At 45.2% G+C, this 24104-nt stretch overlaps 1 protein-coding gene across 1 annotated transcript; it reads right to left on the minus strand.

Annotated features, from left to right (window-relative positions):
• Positions 1 to 646: 646 nt before the first annotated feature.
• Positions 647 to 23902, minus strand: LOC141092211 (extracellular tyrosine-protein kinase PKDCC-like). The gene is made up of 7 exons (XM_073578232.1): positions 23346 to 23902; positions 19589 to 19711; positions 17069 to 17340; positions 16603 to 16682; positions 16411 to 16512; positions 15616 to 15795; positions 647 to 1571 (listed from the first exon to the last, which is right to left on the minus strand). Exons 1-7 carry the CDS (start codon positions 23844 to 23846, stop codon positions 1465 to 1467), a joined length of 1365 nt encoding a protein of 454 aa, XP_073434333.1. The 5' UTR covers positions 23847 to 23902; the 3' UTR covers positions 647 to 1464.
• Positions 23903 to 24104: the final 202 nt, after the last annotated feature.

Genomic DNA, 24104 nt, shown 5'->3' on the forward strand with positions numbered 1-24104 from the left:
TAACAAAATATTGAGATGAACTTTTGTTATTGACCAAATACTTATTTTCCACCATAATTTGCAAAATAAACCTTGCCAAATCAGACAAGGTTATTTTTTGGATTTATTTTCTCATTGTGATACTCCTAGTTGTGGTCTACCTATGATATCAATTACAGGGCTCTCTCATCTTTTTAAGTGGGAGAACTTGCACAATTGGTGGCTGACTAAATACTTTTTTCCCCCACTGTATCTACTATAATGCTGCTCCTATGTACTAGAATATAACTACTATAATACTGCTCATATATTTACAAGAATATAACTACTATAATACTACCCCTATGTACAAGAATATAACTACTATAATACTGCTCCCTATGTACAAGAATATAACTACTATAATACTACCCCTATGTACAAGAATATAACTACTATAATACTGCTCCTATGTACAAGAATATAACTACTATAATACTGCCCCTATGTACAAGAATATAACTATTATAATACTGCTCCCTATGTACATGAATATATCTACTATAATACTGCCCATATGTACAAGAATATAACTACTATAATACTTCCAATATGTACAAGAATATAACTACTATAAGACTGCCCTTATGTACAAGAATATAACTACTATAACAATGCCCCTATGTACAAGAATATATAACTACTATAATACTGCCCCATGTACATGAGTATAACTTCTAATACTGCCCCTATGAACAAGAATATAATTACTAGAATACTACCCCTAAGTACAAGAGTATAACTACTATAATATTGCCCCTATGTACACAAGAATATAACGACTGTAATTCTTCCCCCATGTACAAGAATATAACTACTAGAATACTGTCGCTATATACAAGAATATTACTAGAATACTGCCCCTATGTACAAGAATATAACTAATATAATAATGCCCCTATGTACAAGAATATAGCTACTATAATACTGCTCCTATGTACATGAATATAACTTCTATAATACTGCCCCCTACATACAAGAATATAACTTCTATAATACTGCTCCCTACGTACAAGAATATAACAACTATAATACTGCTCCCTACGTACAAGAATATAACAACTATAATACTGCCTCTATGTACAAGAATATTCCTACTATATTGGCAATAATTTCAGTTTGCAATCACTAATGGACGCTCTTCCCGAAACATGACAGTTGCTCCGAGTTATTTGAACTCTTCCTCATTCTTTCTGATCTCATCTTATAGGTCGGTGGCTGAGCGGCTTCCATTTCCTTCTGACCTCATCTGTGATATCAGCTGTCGATAGAGGTGAAGCTATATGGGGTGCAGAGATATGAGTTGCACCTGAGCCCTGGTTCCTGAGCAGGCCCAAAAGACTTTCTGCATCATATGAATTGCCCGTGGTGAGTGAGGTGACATGTTACAGATTTTACGCTGGGGCCCATTGGAGGTAGCGCTGGTGACGAGTGTGGAGCTTAGCCTCATCCCTTCTGCATGTCGCTGTGACCTGATCGCTTCATGTAGACGCTGTATTTCTCATCTGGTACAAGATGGAGGGAATTCTTGGTGAAAGCAGTAAGATAGCGTCCTGTGGGAAAAAATTACAATATTAAAGGGAGTGTCTACTTTGGTAAAATAAATCATCTATTAGTAAGCAATGAATTCAGAAAGTGGCTGCCGGACTAGGGATCCCCATCTATTAACCATAGCATGGGTAAGCTCTCCCTGTAGGGCCCGACTTGCTCATAATTTAATGGCACTCTCATAGATTTCAATGGGCTCAATGTAATGCTTCATTTTGACCTACGGGGGCCCTGAAGGGAAATTATCCACATGCTGCTGGAGCGCTCCCTTGCAATTACAGCTGACTGTGTGATCAACTTTATTAAAACTGGATGACCCCTTTAAATTAAAGAGAACCTGTCACTTGCCATAAATATATAATTTCCCCTACCTGGTGTAAATGCCGCTGTTCTCCTGATCTGGAATTGTTTTTCTCTTGATTTTGCTACTCTCTGTTCCTGAAATATGGCCCCATCTTTCCTGTAGGTAAGCCTTTTTTCTTTACTAAGTGGGTGTGATGCTCAAGAACACAGCCCACAAGGAGATTTGAACACCACGCCCATTTTGCTTGAAACGCTAGATTTACAGTATATACAGCGAAGAGCGAGCCATATCTTAGGAACAGAAAGGCACGTAAAAAAAAAATAAAAATAACGTCAGATTCAGGAGAACAGCAGCATTTACACCAGTTAAATATCATTATAAATCTATGGCAAGTGAAAGGTCCCCTTTAAATGGAATCAGAGGGTTAATTGAGGTGAAGTATGAGTTAAAAGTGGAGGGGTGTAAAATTCAGGATCCTCATTTATGATTTAGTATATGTAGTCTATATCCCTCCAGCAAATTAAACCGTCTATGCATGTCCTGGTGCCATCTATTCTCTTTAAAAGGGTATTCCCATCTCCAAGATCCTATTCCAATATGGAGTGGGTGTAATAATAATAATATTATCATCAAATACCTCCAATTAGAAATGCATATAGTGCTCCTGATTAGCTGTGTCCCTTACCTCATGTGCAGAAATTGCAGTAACTTAGTTAGTTGTTAGTGGTCGTAACCATGGATACCTAACTGTCACTATATAGTGGTCGTACCATGGATACCTGAGCTACTGCAATGCCCTGCACATGGGGTAAGCAGCATAGCTAATCAGGAGAACTATATACCATTTCTAATTGGAGGTATTTGATAATATTATTATTATTACACCTGCTAGATATTGGGACAGGATCTTAGGGATGGGAGTACTCCTTTAAGTCTAGCTGTTTTGACCACACCTGCTGTTTGGAAGACTCTCCCACCACCAGGATTACGGGAACAGAGGCCCCAAATGTCCCTAAACCGCGGTATTCCAAACACAAACAGCCTGGCCTCGGGCCGAGATCCCAACCAGCGCATTTCCACGCACGTAACCCTCAAATGGGGACACGGGGCGTATGTAATGTAGAACTTCTCTGCTGAGCACTTTTCCAAAGATTAAAAGTGTATACAAAGAGATCTGAGATATTGTGAACACCACTGTGGCACATTATGTGCTGGCATGTAATAAAAGCCTCTGTAATGTAATCAAAATGTGCCGCTTCCGGGATCCACGTATCTGAAGAGCCATCGCACACCCCAAATATAATTACCAGGATAACTGCCGGGATGCTGGGAAACGCCGCTACGATAAATGAGAGTTTACAGCAATTAAGCACAGAGATCTCATAAAGTGAAGGACTATCAGAAAATAACAGGAAATTGGGGGAAAAGTGAAATGGAGGGTGAAATAGGCTAAAATATAGGGGAAAGGAGGAAGAGTGCTGCAAGCTCCGGAATCGGGGAACAATTCTGCAGTGTAATACATGGATTAGAGGCGAAATCCACCTCTGAATTTGTGTGTAAAAATCCAGGTGCATCCACAACTAATCTTAATATTTGGTGTATAGCGGTATTACTTATACATTGTATGGCACTATTATGACATATGCATAGCTTTTATTTGGTCATTATAAGGTGGTTTTATTTATGCATTATATGGCACTATCATGAGGTTATATATGACATTTTTATGTAGCCACTGTAAGGCTACATATTTATAATAATATAATATAAATATATTAATATATATATATATATATATATATATATATTGTGGTGTAATGACCACTGTGTCCACGAGGGGGCGCTGTGTGGATGTCCCAAGAGTGTGAGTGGTTGAAGAGCCATTATGTATCTCAAGGTGGGTGACCTTGAGATAGAGACATATGTATGTTTATGAATGCTATTGTAAAGTATATATGTCTGTGTGAAGGACCTGTGGTGAGGTCATAGTCATGTGACCCGGTGGGCGTGGCTATGGACCATATAATGTGGCCAGGTTAGGTCACATGGAGTGAATGCTGGGACCTGATTGGTCCAGATTGGAAGGTCCCGTGAGGAGAAGGATCTCCTCACTAACAGCAGCCTGTGGAGCGGCTGTGTGTGTAATGGCGGCCAGTATCTGAGAGTCCCTGAGGAGTGAGTGGACTTCTGCGGCCTGGAGAAACAGCCATATGGGAACCCTGACGTGGGTGAGATAACCCTGGGGCTAAATAGCCTGTATAATGGACGCTCTCCTGTAATGCTGTGTATATTGCTGCTGGAGGTTTATGAAGGATGAATAAACCTCATAGACTATGATTTGTTGGAAAATCCTGTGCCGGATGTGTTTTTCGATCGCTGCAAGCGAGAACCCCTTACTTACATGACAGCGCTACCTCACATTGGTGACAGACTGCGGGCAGCGATTCCCAGAAGCACGTGTGGCAGCGCTGGCGATTCTGAGCCAGGAGAGCAGACGGTCTGACAACCGTGAGTAATACTGACCGAGGTCAGAGAAAGTGACTGTATTAATATTTGTGGGATACCTCTGAGGAGAAGAGGCGTCCGGGAAACTGTGTGGCCGACACAGGTAACAGACAGGAGTCTGTGTTGCAGTGACCAGGGTCAGTGAGAGACTGTGTTCCTGGAGGGGTCAGTGAGCAAGGTCCTGGAGGGTCAGTGTTGGGAGGTTCTGGGAGAGGAATCGGATCCCTGGAACACGTGATATGACCTTGGACCTGGTGAGGCGTGTGTTGGGCAGTCTCAGGCGGAGACGGATGTCCTGAAGAGCACCCGCTGAGCCCCTGGACCTGGTGAGGCTGGTGTGTTGGGAGACCCTGGGAGGAGGGTCGGCTCCCTGAATAGCAACCGGTGTGCCCTGTGTGTTGGACGGTCTCAGGTGGAGACGGTACGTCCTGAGTGGCACACGAACAGGACATGTGAGAGACTGTGCATGTGTTTTTTTTTGTTTTTTTTTTTCTTTTCCTCTGCAAAACCTGAAGGTGCTTGCTGTGGCTCAGTGGGGTCACGAAGGTCTCGCAGCACAGGGACCTGGTGTTTTCTTTAAGGGATATGCCCTGGAAGCATTGGTATCAGACGCTGTCTGTCTACACCATCCTGCTGCAGCTTTATTGCATGTGACTAAGCGGATACAGTAGTTGTGGCTTTACACAACTATTAAGGGTGAGTATCCTGTATTATTGCTGCATAACCCATTATACCTGCACTGGTAAGGCCCTATGGGCGCACTTTTGTGGCTTTTTTATCTTTGAGAGTGACAAGCGGCTTCCAGTAACCCGGTGGGGTTACGAAGGTGACAAGCGGCTTCCGGTGGATCGGCGGGTCCACGAAGATGGCGCAGCAGGAGCTGCAGTGACACCAACCGCTGTGTGTGTGAACAGCAGTCGGTGGTGCCAGTGATCGGTGACAGCAGGAGCTGTGGTGGTGCCAACAAGGACTTGTCTGGTATCGTGAGAGACATAAACTGTGTGGTGTGAACTGTGGTCTGAGAAGACCGGTATAACAGACATGGGGAGATCCCGAAAGGGGGTGGAGTCCCAAAAGGGGGCGGTGACCCAAATTGGGGTGGTAGCCCAAAAGGGGGTGGAGTCCCAAATGGGGGTGGTAACCAAAAAAGAGGTGGAGTCCCAGAAGGGGGCGGTGACCCAAATTGGCGTGGTAACCCAAAAAGGGGTAGAGTCCCGGGAGGGGGCGGCAACCCAAAGTGGGGTGGTGGTCCAGAAAGGGGCCAAGTTTGAAGAAGTGACAGCACTGGGTGACTCAGTGGGTATGTCTGGGAAACTGCAGTGTATGTCGTTTCCAGAATGTGGGATATACTTTCCGGAGCATGACGGGCCGCAAGTGTGTACAGTGATGCTGCACCGGGAAGGAATCTCGGGACGGTTGGACTCCAAGAGTCAGGTGACTCTGATAGGAACTCCTCTCACTTTCTGTCTGACCGAGAAAATGGACCAGGTTCGCTGTAAACATGGGGTCACGGTGAACTATATGCTAGACAGAGTGGTGTTTGAGGGGCCTGGAGGCAGTGAGTGCCAAGGTGGCGGAATACCACCAGACTTGGTGTATACCTTGGAGGGCGGCCGGGACTTTGTCATGTTGGATGACCTATGGTACGAGGAGGGAGATGTTCCTATAGTTGGGCTAACAGATATTAAGACGGTGACGGTTCCTGACGGGGAGAGGTCAGAGGTGGAAGTGACTGGGAAAAGGGGTATGTCAGCCCAACGGACGGACCTGACATCTCGTGACAAAACTGACGCTGACCTGGTGGGTAAGACGGCGGAAGTAGTCACACGGTTAGTGAGTAACTGGAGGGATGACTTAATCTCTGGGGGTGACTATGGCTCTGAGAAAGAAAGGGAGCACAGAATAGAAGGGCTAGAGAAAGAAGTCTCTGAGCTCAAAGGCCACATGGTAACGTGGCAAGGACTGAATAAGGCCCTCAGAGAGGAGGTGGATGAATGTGTCAAACAAGAAAGAGGCCTGAGACAAACAGCTGAGCACAGAGTGGATGAGCTGGAGAAGGAAGTCTCTGAGCTCAGGGGTCACCTGTCAGCGTGTCAAACTATGAACAAAGCTATAGTAAAGGATATGGAGGTGCTCAGAGAGGCCCAAGAGAAGCATCAACAGGAGATTCTCAGGACAGAGGATGAGCGTCGCTACCTGGCAGAGGAGCGAGATAAAGTTCTGCAAGAACTCAGTGGAGTAGTAAAAGGTCTTCTGTGGGAGAAGAAGTGAATGGGCGAAGACGTACAGCGGCCGTCCCCGAATGATAGCAAGGCAGAACTGACAAAGCCCATCTTGGAAAAGGGTCCTGAAGACTGTAAATTTCAGGAAGATGGTGAGCCAAGAGCTGCACAAGACAGTCATCCGGTCATGACAGATATCTTGAGGGAAGTGTCCGTGGGGAACCCAGAGCCATCTGTCCAGGATGAGAGCAAGTCCACGACCTTCAAGGTTGTAATTGATGTACCAGAAGACATGCAAGAAGCCTGTGCTGAGGAAGGTGTGCATGAGGCTTTCAAAGAGGCGGTCAAAGCGTGTAAGGTGCACTGGGCACCTGAGACTCGGCAGTTGGTGATAGTATCAGCTAGGGAAAACACATCAAACCGAGTAGCTGTCCTGAAAGAGATGCATTTGCAGTGTCTACGTGTCAAACAATTGGTTAGGCGGAGTAATATGAAGGCTGCTCGACGCCTAGAGATAGCAAGAGAGGCTATGGATCGGTTGGGTTTGAGGAAAGATGTGGTTCCGGTACCCAAAGCTCTGATTGGGAGAATCATTGGAAGGTCCGGGAAGGTGATGCAGGACCTTGTGAATGTCTCCGGTGTGGTGAGGGTGAGGATCCCTCCTGATGACGAAGACCAGGTGTCTGGTGAAGTGGGAAGGATTCCCATGATGGTGGTTGGCTCCATGGAAAGCCTGAGGAACTTTCAATTGCTCTTGGAGTATAGAGTGGGGTACCTGCAAGAGATTGAACAGTTGAAGCTGGACCGCCAGCGGATTAATAAAGAAGTGCGGAATACCAGGTGGCGGCCGCCTTCATACCAAGATGTAAGGACCCCAGGGGTACCGCCAAGAAGTGACATGGCAGATGGCCGAAGAATGTCAGCGAGTGGCAATTCAACAGACCATACGAGGTTGAAGGGCTGTAGTTCCTGTGAGACGTTGACTGAGTCAGACTCGTGCCAGACAGCAGGATCGACTAAGACTTATGACCGCACCAACCGAGAGAGACGGTCAATGAGAGAAAGATCAGGTGACAAGGGGCACTGTAACAGTGTGGTGACTAAACAGTGTCTGATGATGCAGACAGACCGTGACTGGAGGGTCAAAGACAATGACCGGTATTATGACCGCTGGGGGCGGGGGAGGCCTAATGTAGAGATGAGGCCGTATGACAAATGGAGACAGTTCTCTCGACCTGTGGGGCAAGGTGCAATACGTGCCCGGTCTCGAGACCCTGGTGTGATGTTGTGTGTTCAACCCCACAAGTTTGAACATAGGGGGGAGGTATGTGGTGTAATGACCACTGTGTCCACGAGGAGGCGCTGTGTGGATGTCCCAAGAGTGTGAGTGGTTGAAGAGCCATTATGTATCTCAAGGTGGGTGACCTTGAGATAGAGACATATGTATGTTTATGAATGCTATTGTAAAGTATATATGTCTGTGTGAAGGACCTGTGGTGAGGTCATAGTCATGTGACCCGGTGGGCGTGGCTATGGACCATATAATGTGGTCAGGTTAGGTCACATGGAGTGAATGCTGGGACCTGATTGGTCCAGTTTGGAAGGTCCCGTGAGGAGAAGGATCTCCTCACTAACAGCAGCCTGTGGAGCGGCTGTGTGTGTAATGGCGGCCAGTATCTGAGAGTCCCTGAGGAGTGAGTGGACTTCTGCGGCCTGGAGAAACAGCCATATGGGAACCCTGACGTGGGTGAGATAACCCTGGGGCTAAATAGCCTGTATAATGGACGCTCTCCTGTAATGCTGTGTATATTGCTGCTGGAGGTTTATGAAGGATGAATAAACCTCATAGACTATGATTTGTTGGAAAATCCTGTGCCGGATGTGTTTTTCGATCGCTGCAAGCGAGAACCCCTTACTTACATGACAGCGCTACCTCACAATATATATATTAATTATTTTATAATTATTAATATATAATTATATATTATAATTTAATATAAATAATATTTATTTATACACTAGCTGAAGAACCCAGCGCTGCCCGGGCATAGTAACTAACTACGGTTAGTTATAACAAATTATAATGATTATATCTATATATATATATAAAGCTGAGTGTAGAGCCCCACCCACTCCGCATAGCCACATTCACTATAATATCCCACATCATCCCATTAGCCAGAGCCACCAGACTACTGCCCCTAATATCCCACATCAGCCCGTCAGCCAGAACCACCAGACTACTATCCCTAATATCCCACATTGTCCCGTCAGCCAGAGCCACCGGACAACTACCCCTAATTTCCCACATCATCCCGTCAGCCAGAACCACCGGACTACTATCCCTAATATCCCACATCATCCCATTAGCCAGAGCCACCGGACAACTACCACTAATATCCCACATCATCCCATCAGCCAGAGCCACCGGACAACTACCACTAATATCCCACATCATCCCATCAGCCAGAACCACTGGACTACTATCCCTAATATCCCACATCATCCCGTCAGTCAGAGCTACCGGACTACTACCACTAATATCCCACATCATCCCGTCAGCCAAAGCCACCAGACAACTACCACTAATATCCCACATCATCCCGTCACAGCCGCCGGACTACTCCCCCTAATATCCCACATCATCCCGTTAGCCAGTGCCAGGGTCGGACTGGGGTGCCTAGGGCCCACCAGGGGAATTGACTCTAGGGGCCCACCCCATGGCTACCATAAATGGTTTTATTATGTGTTCATTTTTTGGCCTCTCCCACTAAAATGTGTGCCTTTTAGCAAGCTTTACAGTGTGCAAAAGAGATCGCTCTCAGCCTCCTATATATCGTACACACTGCACTCTTGGCATCCTATATCACATACAGATCGCACTCTCGGTCTCCTATAACAGATACTTTCTATAAGAGGCTGAGAGTGTGGTATGTACAGTATATAGGATGCCGATATTGCGGTATGTACGGCATATTGGCCTCGTATATGACATACAGACTGTCAGCCTCCTATTAAGCCTCCTATGAGACATGCAGACTGTTAGTCTCCTATTAGGCCCCCTATAAGACATACAGACTATCGGCCTCCTATTAGGCCCCCTATAAAACATACTGAGTGTCGGCCTCCTGTTAGGCCCCCTATAAGACATACTAAGTGTTGGCCTCCTATTAGGCCCCCTATAAGACTTACAGACTGTTGGCCTCTTATTAGGCCCCCTATAAGACATACTGAGTGTCGGCCTCCTATTAGGCCCCCTATAAGACATACAGAGTGTCGTCCTCCTATTAGGCCCCCTATAAGACATACTGAGTGTCGGCCTCCTATTAGGCCCCCTATAAGACTTACAGATTGTTGGCCTCCTATTAGGCCCCCTATAAGACATACTGAGTGTCGTCCTCCTATTAGGCCCCCTATAAGACATACTGAGTGTCGGCCTCCTATTAGGCCCCCTATAAGACTTACAGAGTGTCGTCCTCCTATTAGGCCCACTATAAGACATACTGAGTGTCGGCCTCCTATTAGGCCCCCTATAAGACTTACAGACTGTTGGCCTCCTATTAGGCCCCCTATAAGACATACAGAGTGTCGTCCTCCTATTAGGCCCACTATAAGACATACTGAGTGTCGGCCTCCTATTAGGCCCCCTATAAGACATACAGAGTGTCGTCCTCCTATTAGGCCCACTATAAGACATACTGAGTGTCGGCCTCCTATTAGGCCCCCTATAAGACTTACAGACTGTTGGCCTCCTATTAGGCCCCCTATAAGACATACTGAGTGTCGGCCTCCTATTAGGCCCCCTATAAGACATACAGAGTGTTGCCTCTGTACAGACCGCACTCTCTGCCTATGTACGGCATACAGGAGGATGATAGTGCGGTCTGTACGGTCGGTATACTGGCCTCATATGACATATTAGGCCATATAAGAGTGTGGTGCGTGTGTATCTTATCTAGGAGGCACTGGCAGAGATTGTGATCTGTGATGCTGCATCATGTCATGTGTATGACCAGGGCCAGATTTGGGATTTGGATGTTTCGCCCCCGGATGTTTCGCCCCCAGCAGGTCGCCCCCGGGTGTTTCGCCCCCAGCAGCTCACCCCCGGATATTTCGCCCCCAGATTTTTCGCCCCAGCAGTTCACCCCCGGATGTGTGTACCCTGTTTTGCCATGTTTTGCCTATATTGCGAAATATCCGGGGGCGAACTGCTGGGGCGAAAAATCCAGGGGCAAACTGCTGGGGGCGAAAAATCCGGAGGCGAACTGCTGGGGGCGAAATGTGCTGGGGCGAAATGTACCTGGGGCGATCAGCTGGGGACGAAACTTCCTAAAACCGCCATATTTAGGCAAAGTGGGGCCCTAGGCCAATTTTAAAATGGGGCCCCAAATGCTAACATATTGCACATCACACAGAAGCATTTCGGTTGTAGTTACATGCGCTGAGTTCAGGACGCTGAATCAGTGTGATCGACAATATTGAAGTTGTTCAACACTTGTTTCCCGGCCTCTTTCCACCGTCTGAGAAAGAATGATGGGGACAGAACAATCACTAATGGACTAATCTGTCCCCATACAGTATCATGTTATCAGCAGCACATCTACAGTTTCCATATAATATAATGTCCCACATAGTCCTCCATATAATATATTCTGCCCCATAGTCCTCCATATAGTATAATACACTCCTCAGTCCTTCATATATTAAAATACAGTACACTGCTCAGTCCTCCATATAGTATAATACACTCCTCATAGTGCTCCATATAGTATAATAGACCGCTAGTCATCCATGTAGTACAATTCACTTCCCATAGTATAATGCACCCCATAGTTCTTCATATAGTATAATGTATTCCCCATAGTCCTCGATACAGTATAATGCAGCCCACATATAACATAATGCAGCCACCCCATAGAGCATAATGCAGCCACCCCACAGAGTATACTGCAGCCCTGCCATACAATATAATGTAACCCGCATAGAATATAATGCAGCCCCCCTCTTATAGTATAATGCAGCCACCCCTTAGAGCATAATGTAGCCACCCCACAGAATACAATGTAACCCCGCATAGAATATAATGCAGCCCCCCTCATATAGTATAATGCAGCCCCTCCATAGAATATATGGCAGTCCCTTATATAGTGTAATGTTGCCCCTCCATAGAATACAATGTAGCCCTCCGAATATAGTATAATTCAGCCCCAATAGAATATAATGTAGCCTCCTCATGAAGTATAATAAAGCCCCCCTACAATATAATCTAGCCCCCCATAAAATATAATGCAGCCCCCCGTAGAATACAATGTAGCCTCCTCATATAGTATAATGTAGCCCCTTCATAGAATGATGTGATCACCACCATAGAATATAGTAAAGATAATACAGCCCCCCATAGAATATAATGTAGCCCCGAATAGAATAGAATACAGCCCACCTCCCCATAGAATATAATGTAGCCCCCATATTATATAACACAGCCTCCCCCATAGAATATAATGTATAATGTACCCCCCATGGTATATAACACAGCCTCATAGTATATAGCACAGCTCCACATGGTATATAGCACAGCCCCACATGGTATATAGCACAGCACCATGGCATATAGCACAGCCCCCCATTGGTATACAGCACAGCCCCTCATTGGTATACAGCACAGCGCCATAGTATACAGCACGGCCCACATGGTAGTAAGCACAGGCCCACATGGTTTACAGCACAGCCCCACATGGTTTACAGCACAGCCCCCCATTGGTATACAGCACAGCCCCCCATTGGTATACAGCACAGCCCCCCATTGGTATACAGCACAGCCCCACATGGTATAAAGCACAGGCCCACATGATATAAAGCACAGCATCACATGGTATGCAGCACAGCAGCACATGGTATACAGCACCATGGTATACAGGCTACAGCACAGCCCCACATGATATACAGCACAGGCCTCTTCCTCCTCTGGACCCCTCTTCCCTTCTCTTCCTCCTCCGGACCTCTCTGGCCTCCTCTTACTTCTCCAGACCCCTTTTCCCGCCTCTGGCCTCCTCTTCCTCCTCCGGACCCCTCTTTCCTCTTCCGGACCCCTCTTCCCTCCTCTTCCTGCTCCAGACCCCTCTGGCCTCCTCTTCCTCCTCTGGCCCCCTCTGGCCTCCTCTTCCTGTTCCTTCCTCTTCCTCCTCTGGACCCCTCTGGCCTCCTCTTCCTCCTCTGGACCCCTCTGGCCTCCTCTTCCTCCTCTGAACCCCTGTGGCCTCCTCTTCCTGTTCCCTCCTCTTCCTCCTCTGGACCCCTGTGGCCTCCTCTTCCTGTTCCTTCCTCTTCCTCCTCTGGACCCCTCTGGCCTCCTCTTCCTCCTCCGGACCCCCTCTTCCCTCCTCCGGACCCCCTCTTCCCTCCTCTTCCTGCTCCAGACCCCTCTGGCCTCCTCTTCCTCCTCTGGACCCCTGGGGCTGGGTGAGTCTTCAGAGAGACCCAGAGCCAGCAAGGGGGTCGCCCGATGCCGCGTCAGCGCCTCAGACGGGGGTATGCTGGGCCCGCGCCGCCCCGCGCTATGGTATGTGCACGCGCGCGTCCCTTCAAATCATGGGACACGCTTTTAAAGGGCCCACACACTTAAAGGGGCAGCATTTTTAAAGGGCCCCCAGCGACCCTCGGGGCCCACCGTGCATTTACTCGGTACCTCGCCAGACCGAGCCTGGCCAGAGCCACCGGACAACTACCATTAATATCCCACATCATCCCGTCACACCCGCTGGACTACTACCCCTAATATCCCACATCATCCTGTCAGCCAGAGTCACCGGACTACTACCCCTAATATCCCACATCATCCTGTCAGCCAGAGCCACAGGGCTACTACCCCTAATATCCCACATCATCCTGTCAGCCAGAGCCACCAAACTACTACCTCTAATATCCCACATCATCCTGTTAGCCAGAGCCACCGGGCTACTACCCCTAATATCCCACATCATCCCATCAGCCAGAGGCACCGGACTACTACCCCTAATATCCCACATCATTCCGTCAGCCAGAGCCACAGGACTACTCCCCCTAATATCCCACATAATCCCGTCAGCCAGAGCCACCGGACTACTACCCCTAATATCCCACATCATCCCGTCAGCCAGAGCCACCGGACTACTACCCCTAATATCCCACATCATCCTGACAGCCTGGGGTCAGAATCAGAGCAGTGAGTGGAACGGTCCTAACTTCCATACGGGGGTCCCTTAAAGAGAGGCCTGGCGTCAGAACCAGAGCGCTGAGTGGATTTGCCCTGACTTCCATACCAATGATCCCTTTAATAGAAGCCTGAGGTGAAAATCAGAGCACTGAGGGATTTACCCTAACTTCCATACCAGAGATCCCTTTAAGAGGCCTGGGGTCAGTACCAAAGCGCAGAGTGGATTTGCCCTCACTTCCATACCGGGAATCCCTTTAAGAGGGGCCTTGCGTCAGAACCAGAACGCTGAGTGGATTTGCCCTGACTTGCATACCAATGATCCCTTTAATAGAACCCTGGGGTCAGAACCACAGAGCTGAGTGGAACGGTCCTAACTTCCATACCGGGGATCCCTTTAAGAGAGGCCTGGGGTCAAAACCAAAGCGCTGGATGGATTTGCTCTGACTTCCATACCAATGATCCCTTTAAGAGGGAAGATGTGCCTATGGGATGGAGGATGTGTGATGTGTATATGGGCACAGGAGGGGGTGATTCATTTCTGTCATGTGCTCTGTGCTCCTTTCTGGGGGGCAGACAATGGCTGGGAGCTTATATTCCCAGGGATGCTAGATTTCTCCCACCATGTCAGTGTCTGCTGAGGTGTTGTCAAGTGGGAAAAGTTGCTCATAGCAACCAATCACAGCTCAGCTTCTTTTAACCAGCTTTGGTGAAATGACAGATGCTTAGTGATTGGTTGCAAGGAAAACTGTTGCTCATAGCAACCAATCACAGCTCAGCTTCTTTTGAACAGCTCTGGTGAAATGAAAGATGCTTCGTGATTGGTTGGTGATACACCCACACACACATTCAGTTTTATATATAGAGATTACATGACACAGTTATCTTATTATTTTATGCACTGACCTGTTATATGGTCACTGTATGATGGTATTAATTATACAATATATAGCTTTGCTATTATATTACTCTATGTATGGCGCTGTTATTATATGGTTGTTGTATGACGGTATTATTTATACATTATATGGCGCTGTTATTAGATTACTTTATGCACAGATCTGTTATTTAGTCACTGTATGACTGTATTATTTATGCAATATATTGCACTGTTATTAGATTACGGAACTTTATGCACGGACCAGTTATGTTATTTGGTGACTGTAAAACAATATTATTCCTACATTATTATTAGTTTCCTTATTGTGAAGCTGTTACTTGGTCACTACATGACAATAGTATTCATACATTACACAGAATTATTATTTTCTTTATTTATTTGCTCACTTATATAGTGCCATTAATTCCACAGCGCTTTACAGAGGAAACCGGAGAACCCGGAGGAAACCCATGCAGAACAAACAACCCATGCAGAACAAACAAACAAACTGCTTGCAAATGTCGTCCTTGGTGGGATTTGAACCCAGGACTCCAGCTCTGCAAGGCTGCAGTGCTAACCACTGAGCCACCATGCAACCCCGTAGGAAGCTATTTGCTTAATGTATAGTGGTATTATTTACATATTAAATAGCATTATTATTAGATTACTTTATGAATGGAGTTGTTATTTGGTCGTTAGATGGCAGTAATATTTTAGAACTGTATGGTGGTATATACCTAAGCATTGTAGGCAATACTATTATTTTTGCAGTATATGGTGGTGGCACTGTATTAGACAGTGTATGACAGTATATTTAGGCCAGTGTTTGTCCCTGTTATTTGGGCACCAAACTGTATGAAGCTTATAGTTATGCCCTGTATGGTTATTTGTGCACTGTATGAGAGTACACTATATGAAGGAAATGAAATACCAGTCCCAGACTACATACCAGTCCATGTCCTCTGCTCACCAATGACAAAGTTGTGACACTGTGGACGACTGTTGCAGAAGTCGGCAGCCTCTGCCGCACTGTACACAGACAGCAGACATCCCTGGTGGTTATAGGACGGCCAGCACCGGAATTCTCCGTCTGTGTCCCTCATGCGGAATCCTCTCAGCACTGTGAAGTCTGGAATACAGAGCAGGAGAGGATTAGGTCATGTATGAAGTGTAACAGTAAGATATATATTAAAATCAATAATTAATGCTAGATGGGCTAGATAGGGCTAGACTAGATGGAGTGATGGAGCTTGTGGAAAGTGATACTGATGGAGCATGTGGAAGATGCTATAGATTAGGCATGTGGTGGATGCTATAAAGTACATGAGGCATGTGGAGGACACTACAGATGAGGCATGTGGAGGACACTACAGATGAGGCATGTGGAGGACACTACAGATGAGGCATGTGGAGGACACTACAGATGAGGCATGTGGAGGACACTACAGATGAGGCATGTGGAAGACACTACTGATGAGGCATGTGGAAGACACTACTGATGAGGCATGTGGAAGACACTACTGATGAGACAAGTGGAGGACACTACTGATGATGCATGAGGTAGATGCCATTGATGAGGCATCTGGTGAACATTATCGATGAGGCATGTGAGGACACATTGATGAGGCATGTGGAGGACACATTGATGAGGCACTATGGCTGGTACTACTAATAGGTGACACAAACTAAATTTTTGGCCACAGCTGTGCCGTTATTCTGGAAAGGTACCGGAGAAGTAGCTCACTATGTAATTGATGCTCTAGGCTTTGATTCATTCCCGATTTGTATAGGTGCAATACGTCTTCAAAAGCCTTGAGGGTCTCATTTATCCCGACATGTAATTCCCCTGCAATGACAACAATGAAAACAGCGTCAAAACCTGCAAAACCCCATACATCTGTAGCCTACCCTGCACCTATGGAGGAGACCGCAATACCTGTCACATTCATGATTTCTTCCAGAAGGGGCTGCATGGCAGGAGGAGCGGCGTGAGGCAAGAGGTAAGTGAAGAAAAATCTGAAATATCAAAAATCACCGTTACCCATGAGTACAAATAATGATATCTGGGATTTGGCAAAAAAACTCTGGTGATCATCGAGGGCACCGCGCAGCGTCACATTCGATGGCCGGGGTCACACTTGCGAGAAACTTGCACAAGTCTCGCGTCTCAGTACCCAGCAATGCTGCCGGCACTCGGACCAGAGGGTTCAGCTGCATAGAAATACATGCAGCCGCACACTCCGGTCCCGAGTGCCGGCGGCAGTACCGGGTATTGAGTTGAGAGACTCGTGCGAGTTTCTCGCAAGTGTGACCCCGGCCTAACGACATGTTTCTTACAGAATTTAAGGTTATGTTTGCTGCTTCCAGCCCGTGAGACTGTTTATTAGGGGTCATCATTATACCTGTATGCATTATAGAGGTTCCTCTTCTCGTTGGACCCCATGCACCGCCCGGCCTCTGAGCAGCTCATGGAAAATGTTCTGGCCGGGAAGGTGAGAGCACAATCTGCATCTCGTCTACACGCCGGCTCCTCGCTGCTGGCATCGTCCATGTCAGTCACTTTTAGGTTTCCATCCACCAGGACAAACTGTCGGGGCTGGAAATCCAGGAGGGCAATGGAACCCATGTAGGAATTTGCCAAATAATGTAGCAACTGCACCAATTCCCAACAGACCTATTCAAAAACAATGAAAATATCAGAATAAATATACTATAGCATCGCTGACGAAGAAGCGCTGGAGGAGAGAAGTGGGGCAGCTGCTCATGGCAACCAATCATCTTATAGCTCTCATTCTCCAGAAGTCTTTTCTTAAATTAAAGCTGAAATTTGATTGGCTGCCAAGAACAAGAACTCACCAAGTTACAGGAATCGCCATGGTTTCCTGAGGCAAAGGCCTCTCATCTCCCCCATATATATGCACGTTCAGCTCAGGCGAGCATACACGTTGTTTCAATGGATGGTAAGTTTATAAATGGCTGGCCAAGAAAAATGCTGCTGCATGTTTATATAAAAGGTTCCCATTCTTCTTAACCAATCATTATTTAACCACTTAAATCCAGAAGTTCAACCTCTGGCCTGGCGGTTATGGCTTTAATGCCTTTGCAATAGTCGTCATTAGAATTGAGCGACTTTGGTCGGATCGGGTTTCGTGAAACCCGACTGAAACAAAATTTGAGTCAGATGAAACAGATCCAACTAGGGCAAAAAAAGTCGGAGTTTCGTCCGAAACCCGACCCCAATGCAAGTCAATGGGGAATAAAAGTCGGCATTGAGTGTATGAATGTCATCCGCTCAATTCCGACTTTTATTCCCCATTGACTTGCATTGGGGTCGGGTTTCGGACGAAACTCCGACTTTTTTTGCCCTAGTCGGACCAGTTTCATCCGACTCAAATTTTGTTTCAGTCAGGTTTCACGAAACCCGATCCGACCAAAGTCGCTCAACTCTAGTCGTCATACATGCACGGCCGCCAGGTGCCACCACTGTATGGACAGCCTCAGCGGCGACACAGTCGGCAGCCAAGGGTCATTGATTGGAGCCAATACTGATCTCATCACTTTAACTCCTTACATGTCACCATCAAGCGTGATAGCGGCCCCTCGTGTGATGTGATCATGGTGTGCCAATGGGTTGCAAGGACAGCAGGGATTGCCATGTTAGAACTATGATGCCCAACCTTTGCACTGTATAGGGGGTCAAGAGATTTTAGGTTCAAGTCCCCTTAGGGGACTATTTAGAAGTGTGAAAAAAAGGATACAAAAAATGAACTAATAAAATATAAAAATAATTATTCCATAAAGTGAATAAAAAAACAAATAAAATTGCCAGATTTTCCCAGTTATTTTTGGACACCACACTTTCCCCACAAGATGCAATTATTACATATACAAAATGATACTAATATTAGAGACTGATGTGTAAAGAAACAAGACCTCGCCTGGCTCCATCAAAGGGTAAAGTTACAGGTCTCAGAAAATAGCAACAAATATTATTTTTTAACAAAGTTCTGAATTTTTTTTAAAGACCTAGAAGATAGAAAAAGAAATCTCTACAAGTTTGGTATCGCTGTAATCACCAGAACCCGGGGAATCGTGTAACCTGGTTATTTTTACCGCATAATGAACGCTTTAAAAAACGAAACCTCAACAAAATTGGAGGGAACTGTGTTGTTTTTCTCACATTTGGATTTTTTTCCCCATTTTTCATTATATTATATGATGGATTGAATGGTGTTATTGAGCACTACGACTCATCCCACCAAACATCAAACCTTGACATGGCTGAAATGTTCTGGCGCTTGGAAAAAGTGGAAGAAGAAAGGACCTCAGACCTTAAGGGGCTCATATGAACTTTAGCTAACGCAATGTGAAATTTTCTGCAACTTTCTTAATTTTTAAAGACCTCTGCTTGTTGTCAGTGAATGGATGCCTTCTCGGTCAGGGTCTGCTGGGCAAAGGTGAACATTAGGAGGAATCCCTGTGGAGCTAATGGAGGTTTGGGAAGAGGACATTGCAAAACACAGTGTCAAAGTAGCTTCAGTTTCACGCTTCGGTTTCCATAAGTTAATATGAGGAATGTGGTGCCATAAAAATTCCCTTTCTGCCCTCTGTATCTTACAGTATAATGGCTTCCACGTGACCTCTGACCTGTGCACAGGCCACTTACACAAACACAGATCTGAGCTGTGAATTGTAAATGGCAGCCCCCCAGCCCTGGTGTCCTGTAGAGGGGACATTGCAGGCTGTTTGCACAGACCTCTATGGTAATCCTTTTGCTTGACTCATTAACCATTGCACAGCTGGAGGCAGATGGCATTGGGCAGAGGTGCAATGTGCTGCATGCAGTCCCCCCTGTTTGGATGGTTACTATCACCTACCATGCATGGTCACTGGAACAATCACCATTGTTTGCCTTCACTTACTTTAAATCTCTCCTCCCAGGGGGTTTGCAGGAGCTGAATCATCTCCAGGGGAGATCCAAGTTCCAGCATTGCTGTGACCCTGATGTCAGAGGGGGCGCTATTAACATAGCACTGGCCATGCAACTGCAAAGAGAGAAAAACACACTGTGAAGAGGTGGGCGACCATGAGTAGATGCCTGACCTGCCTGTTTGGTAATGATGGATCTGCAATGCATTCATTGATAGTGAATCCATATCTGTAGCTCTGATGCAGAACGCCCTCCTACAAGAAAGGCTCCGCCACACTGCACAGTCACAATGGGACGATTCATTATTGCATTTGCGGGTTTTTGGTGGTTTTACCCTTTTATTAATTTGTTCCAAATTTCTCTTTTAAATTGTGCCTTTAAGTCTTTTTTTGTATGTTCACCAATGTCGGCTCATTTTTTTTCGTTTTCCAGATCTTTGCAACCAATTAATCAATTGTGACTTTTTAAAAAGTCCTTTTTTTTTGGCTCCAGTCCCCTCATTTAAGCTTGAATTTTTCAGGGGGCACAAATTTTACAACATTTTAACAGAAAAAGCAACTTTTTTTTCTTTGCTTTAAAAAAAAAAAAAAAACCCCATAAAAGAAAAAACGTAAAGAGCACGGTATTTTTGATCCTTGCATAGAATTCACAGACCAAGTTTTATGAAGAATTTGACACAAATGAATACAATAGGATAAATAAAAGAAAAGTGACTTAAAAATATACAATTGAGGAATCGGGCCCAAAGTCTACACATAACCCGATTAATGACACGTGGGAAGTAGATTGTGTCCTCAGATCATTCACATCATCCTCCATTGTCCAGAGATTGATTTTTTTTTTTTTACACCCATTAGTAAATAGGATAGCAACACAAAGGACATGCCAATATTTTTAAAGAAACCCACAGTAAATTAAAAGTCAGATTATAATGGTCATTATTTTTTTTTATTTTAGATTACTTAGCTTTAGAATGTTTGCAGTTATTTTATGTGTTATATTTTATATAATTGTTTTCCTATTTTTTATGCTATATTTTTATTTTGGGTTTTTAGACTTTCTTTGAGATTGTTGTTTATTTTATTTAATACTTTTTTTATTTAATTTTAGTTTATATTTGTATTTTATATTTTTCAGATGTTTGATTTATTTATTTTAGAATTATTATTTATATACTGTAACATTATCTAGTTTTTAGATTTATTTTTTGTTATCAATTTTATTTATATATGTTTTTAAGCATTTTTTTTTATATATCTAGACCTGGGAAAGCTAATGGACACCCCATATAATGGCCATTAAACATCCCATACTTAGCGGCTACTGCAGTTTTCCTGCCTTGCTAATTTATAGCGATATAACAACTCATCCTTTGCTGAGACGGTGAAATGCTTTATGAAAAGCCTGGGAAAGCGGGGTGACAACCCCTGTAAAAGTAGTAATGGTGGTGATATTTGTAGTCACTCCGCTGTCTCAGGCAGATACCTTAATCCTGGTAATATCTGATGCTTTACGGAGGCGCTGTATACTGTGTATGTGATATATACAACACCGGGGTGGGCCAGTGGCCCTTAGAAAGTGTAAAGAAGCCATGTTTATCTAAGGAAGTGTCCTGATGAGCCGTGAGGTTGACAAAGAATCTTGGGTCACTTCAAGGCTCATAGCTCTATTAGGGTACATAATGGATGTCCTAGAGATGTTTGGGGTCTTATCATGTATTGCTCACCTATTGATTTCATTAAGCTACATGTAAAAAAAAAAATGTTCCCTGCATGACGATGAACAATCAGTTTAAATTTTCCCCAAAAAGTATTCGATTCCCAAAACCAAGAACCGACCAACAGTCCAAATGGATTGATCTTTTTTTCATGGCGTCAAGCTCAAAAGCAAATGTTCTTTTAATAAAGTCAACCAAAACTGGCCAGAAGTGGACATGGCCTTAATGTCTCAGCCGAAGACCATTATTATGGGGCTTCAACACTGTGATAAGGCGTCCGGTCCACCCCATACCCTCTGGGGCAACTTGAAAGTCAAAGTGATTGACACCGCACAGTTTGGTAGGAGACGACTCCACATTCTCTCCGACCACCGTTAAAGGTGGTGGTTCCTGAGCGATGTCTACGGCCACCAACTAGGTCTACGAGATCCAAGCCCCCTAAATGGCAAAGTTGTCAGGAAAATCAAGATTGGACCATCCACCCAGAACTCCAAGCATTTATGGGAATTAAAAGAATGGAGGATCCAGCTCAACGAAGTAGTGAAAAAAAACTTTACTTTTCCTTTATTCGCTGAAAAACGTGCTCAGTAGAGGATAAAAACATCAGCGTAAACAATAGATAAAATGCGATATCAACGCGTTTCTAGTGACTAAGTATTCTTAATCATGATGAAACGCATTGATATCGCATTTTATCTACTGTTTACGCTGATGTTTTTTCACTACTTCGTTGAGCTGGATCCTCCATTCTTTTGATTGCTTCACGCCCTGACACAGCGTTTCCGTGCTCCGAGCCTTTCAGGATGTCTGCATCGGTGAGTTGGACTTTGTTTTATTTATGGAAATTAATGTTGATCCCAATCGATCTCATCAATGTCCATAAAACTCTTCGGAAGGTGTCCGCCGATGAAACTGGATGTGAAATCCATGGTTGGCTATTGTCTTGTGCTTACAACCCTCCTATCCAGAGCTACTCAGGGGAGGGGATGGGGGAGTATAAAGATGAAATGACAGCAGGGAGGTGAACCACTAATGACTTCTCTCAGATAGTTACATCTGTTACTTTGATGTGTGGACGCTCTAATAATCTGTAATATCAAGAGGCGCCCCCCAGAGTATGATCGATCTGGAATAAGAGGGTCTCATCACTCGGGTGACCAAGCTCAGCTCCAATCACAGTTCTTCATGTTACTTTCCCGAGAAGCATCTGTATCTTTATTTATAAGTCTATATTTTGTTTTTCACACATTTTCTACAGATGTTGGTAAATCAAGAAAAAAAATGTACAAATTTTCACATCAAGCATATTTGCCCAAAATTGACTTCCTTGGTACCTTATTTTCTCTATATTTACTCACCCTCAAAAATAATAACTCCCCCTCCCCCACTTTAATACCATCACAATGCGGATTACTAACCAGTGTGGTCCTCTCCATTTTCACGACATTATTTGTCTTTCGAAAACGACGGCTGCAGAAACCGCATTGGAAACTTTCTTTCCTTGTAGAAGTTTCTCTTTTCAGTAAAACTTTTAAATGATACTTTGTTTTCTGAAGCCTGTCTTGCCATTTTCTGATTGGACAGTGCCTATTTTGGAGCAGAATACATTTGGACCCATTTCACGCACTCACCAGGTGAAAAAAGACTAAAAAAACCTCGAATGAACAGCAGATTGGATTTCCCAGAGAAATTAATAGAAAGAGTTTTTGAGGAGGATTTTGGTGAGGATCTGCGCCAAGAAAATCCCCAAAAGAGTAGCGTGATCGTAGCCTTATTTTCTGTTCCTGGGCCACTACTGATGACACTACTTTACCTTTAGATCCCATTGTCAGTTGGGCTGCGATCAGCTACGACATCTCTACTAAGCAGTGCCCCCCCCCCATAATTTATAGGCGCACAATGCAGATGATATCCAGTGTGGATCTCTCTGCACCTTCTCTATGGGATGCAATGACTTATTGCCCTCCCGGTCGTGGCCATCAGTGCTGCGGAATATGTTGACCGTATATAAGTAAAAATGATTCTTATGTACCTGGATAATCCCCCGGTGGTGGAGGATCTGCAATAGAGCAATCTCCTTCTGCAGCTTGTATGTGGCCAGTCTGTGGCACCCAGCGTGGTCCCCATATTGCCGCACACATTGCTTCACGTCACTGCCGTCCCCATGGATAGACTTGAGGGCGATGGATTTGCCATTCTGTAAAGTCCCTTTTACAACCACCTTGGTAAAACCTGATCCAATATAATCCAGTCCTGTAATATGGGCAAGATCCTGACAGGTGAGTCTCTGAGGAACCTCCATGGCCTCCTCCATGAATCTCATGGCCTCCTCTGGGCCCATCCCTTTAGTTTCCAATAGGGTCTGATACAAAAATACCAAATCATTGTGTCTCTGCATAATTTCTCGCCTCATTTGCCGGCTACGTTGGGTGTAAAGGAATGGCTCGTAGGGATATCCTCCAGGGAAGGAGAACCTCAGATATAAAGCTATGAGAGTGAGGGCAGCTGCAAGGAAGATGATTTGTCCTTTCATTGTGCTCTTCTGGGCAAATTGTCACCTCTGTCCTCTTACTGTAAATGAGTTCATTAGGAAAGGAATGCCTGTCCCTGTTTGGCTTAATGGGGTGGGTTAATGGGACTGTGGACACCCACTGAGGAGGGTCTAATAAAAGTCATCCCTCACCTGACCTCACTGCAAACTTTACATCCCTGGGTACAGGCAACTCTATGCTGCCACCTAGTGGCTATATGCAGAAACAGCAATGGAGAAGATGCAGCAGGAACATCCCAG

Source organism: Dendrobates tinctorius, unplaced genomic scaffold (genome assembly GCF_039654945.1).
Source record: "Dendrobates tinctorius isolate UK_male_01 unplaced genomic scaffold, ASM3965494v1 ptg000058l, whole genome shotgun sequence".
NCBI lineage: Eukaryota > Metazoa > Chordata > Amphibia > Anura > Dendrobatidae > Dendrobates > Dendrobates tinctorius.

What these genes read in the sequence shown, in the direction of transcription:
- LOC141092211 (XM_073578232.1), bottom strand. Translation starts at nt 23,846, where the DNA reads ATGAAAGGACAAATCATCTTCCTTGCAGCTGCCCTCACTCTCATAGCT. An exon ending in ACCACCGGGGGATTATCCAG is followed by an intron (nt 19,712 to 23,345) that starts GTACATAAGAAT and finishes CTCTCTTTGCAG; the next exon opens with TTGCATGGCCAGTGCTATGT. An exon ending in AACCTCTATAATGCATACAG is followed by an intron (nt 16,683 to 17,068) that starts GTATAATGATGA and finishes TTGATATTTCAG; the next exon opens with ATTTTTCTTCACTTACCTCT.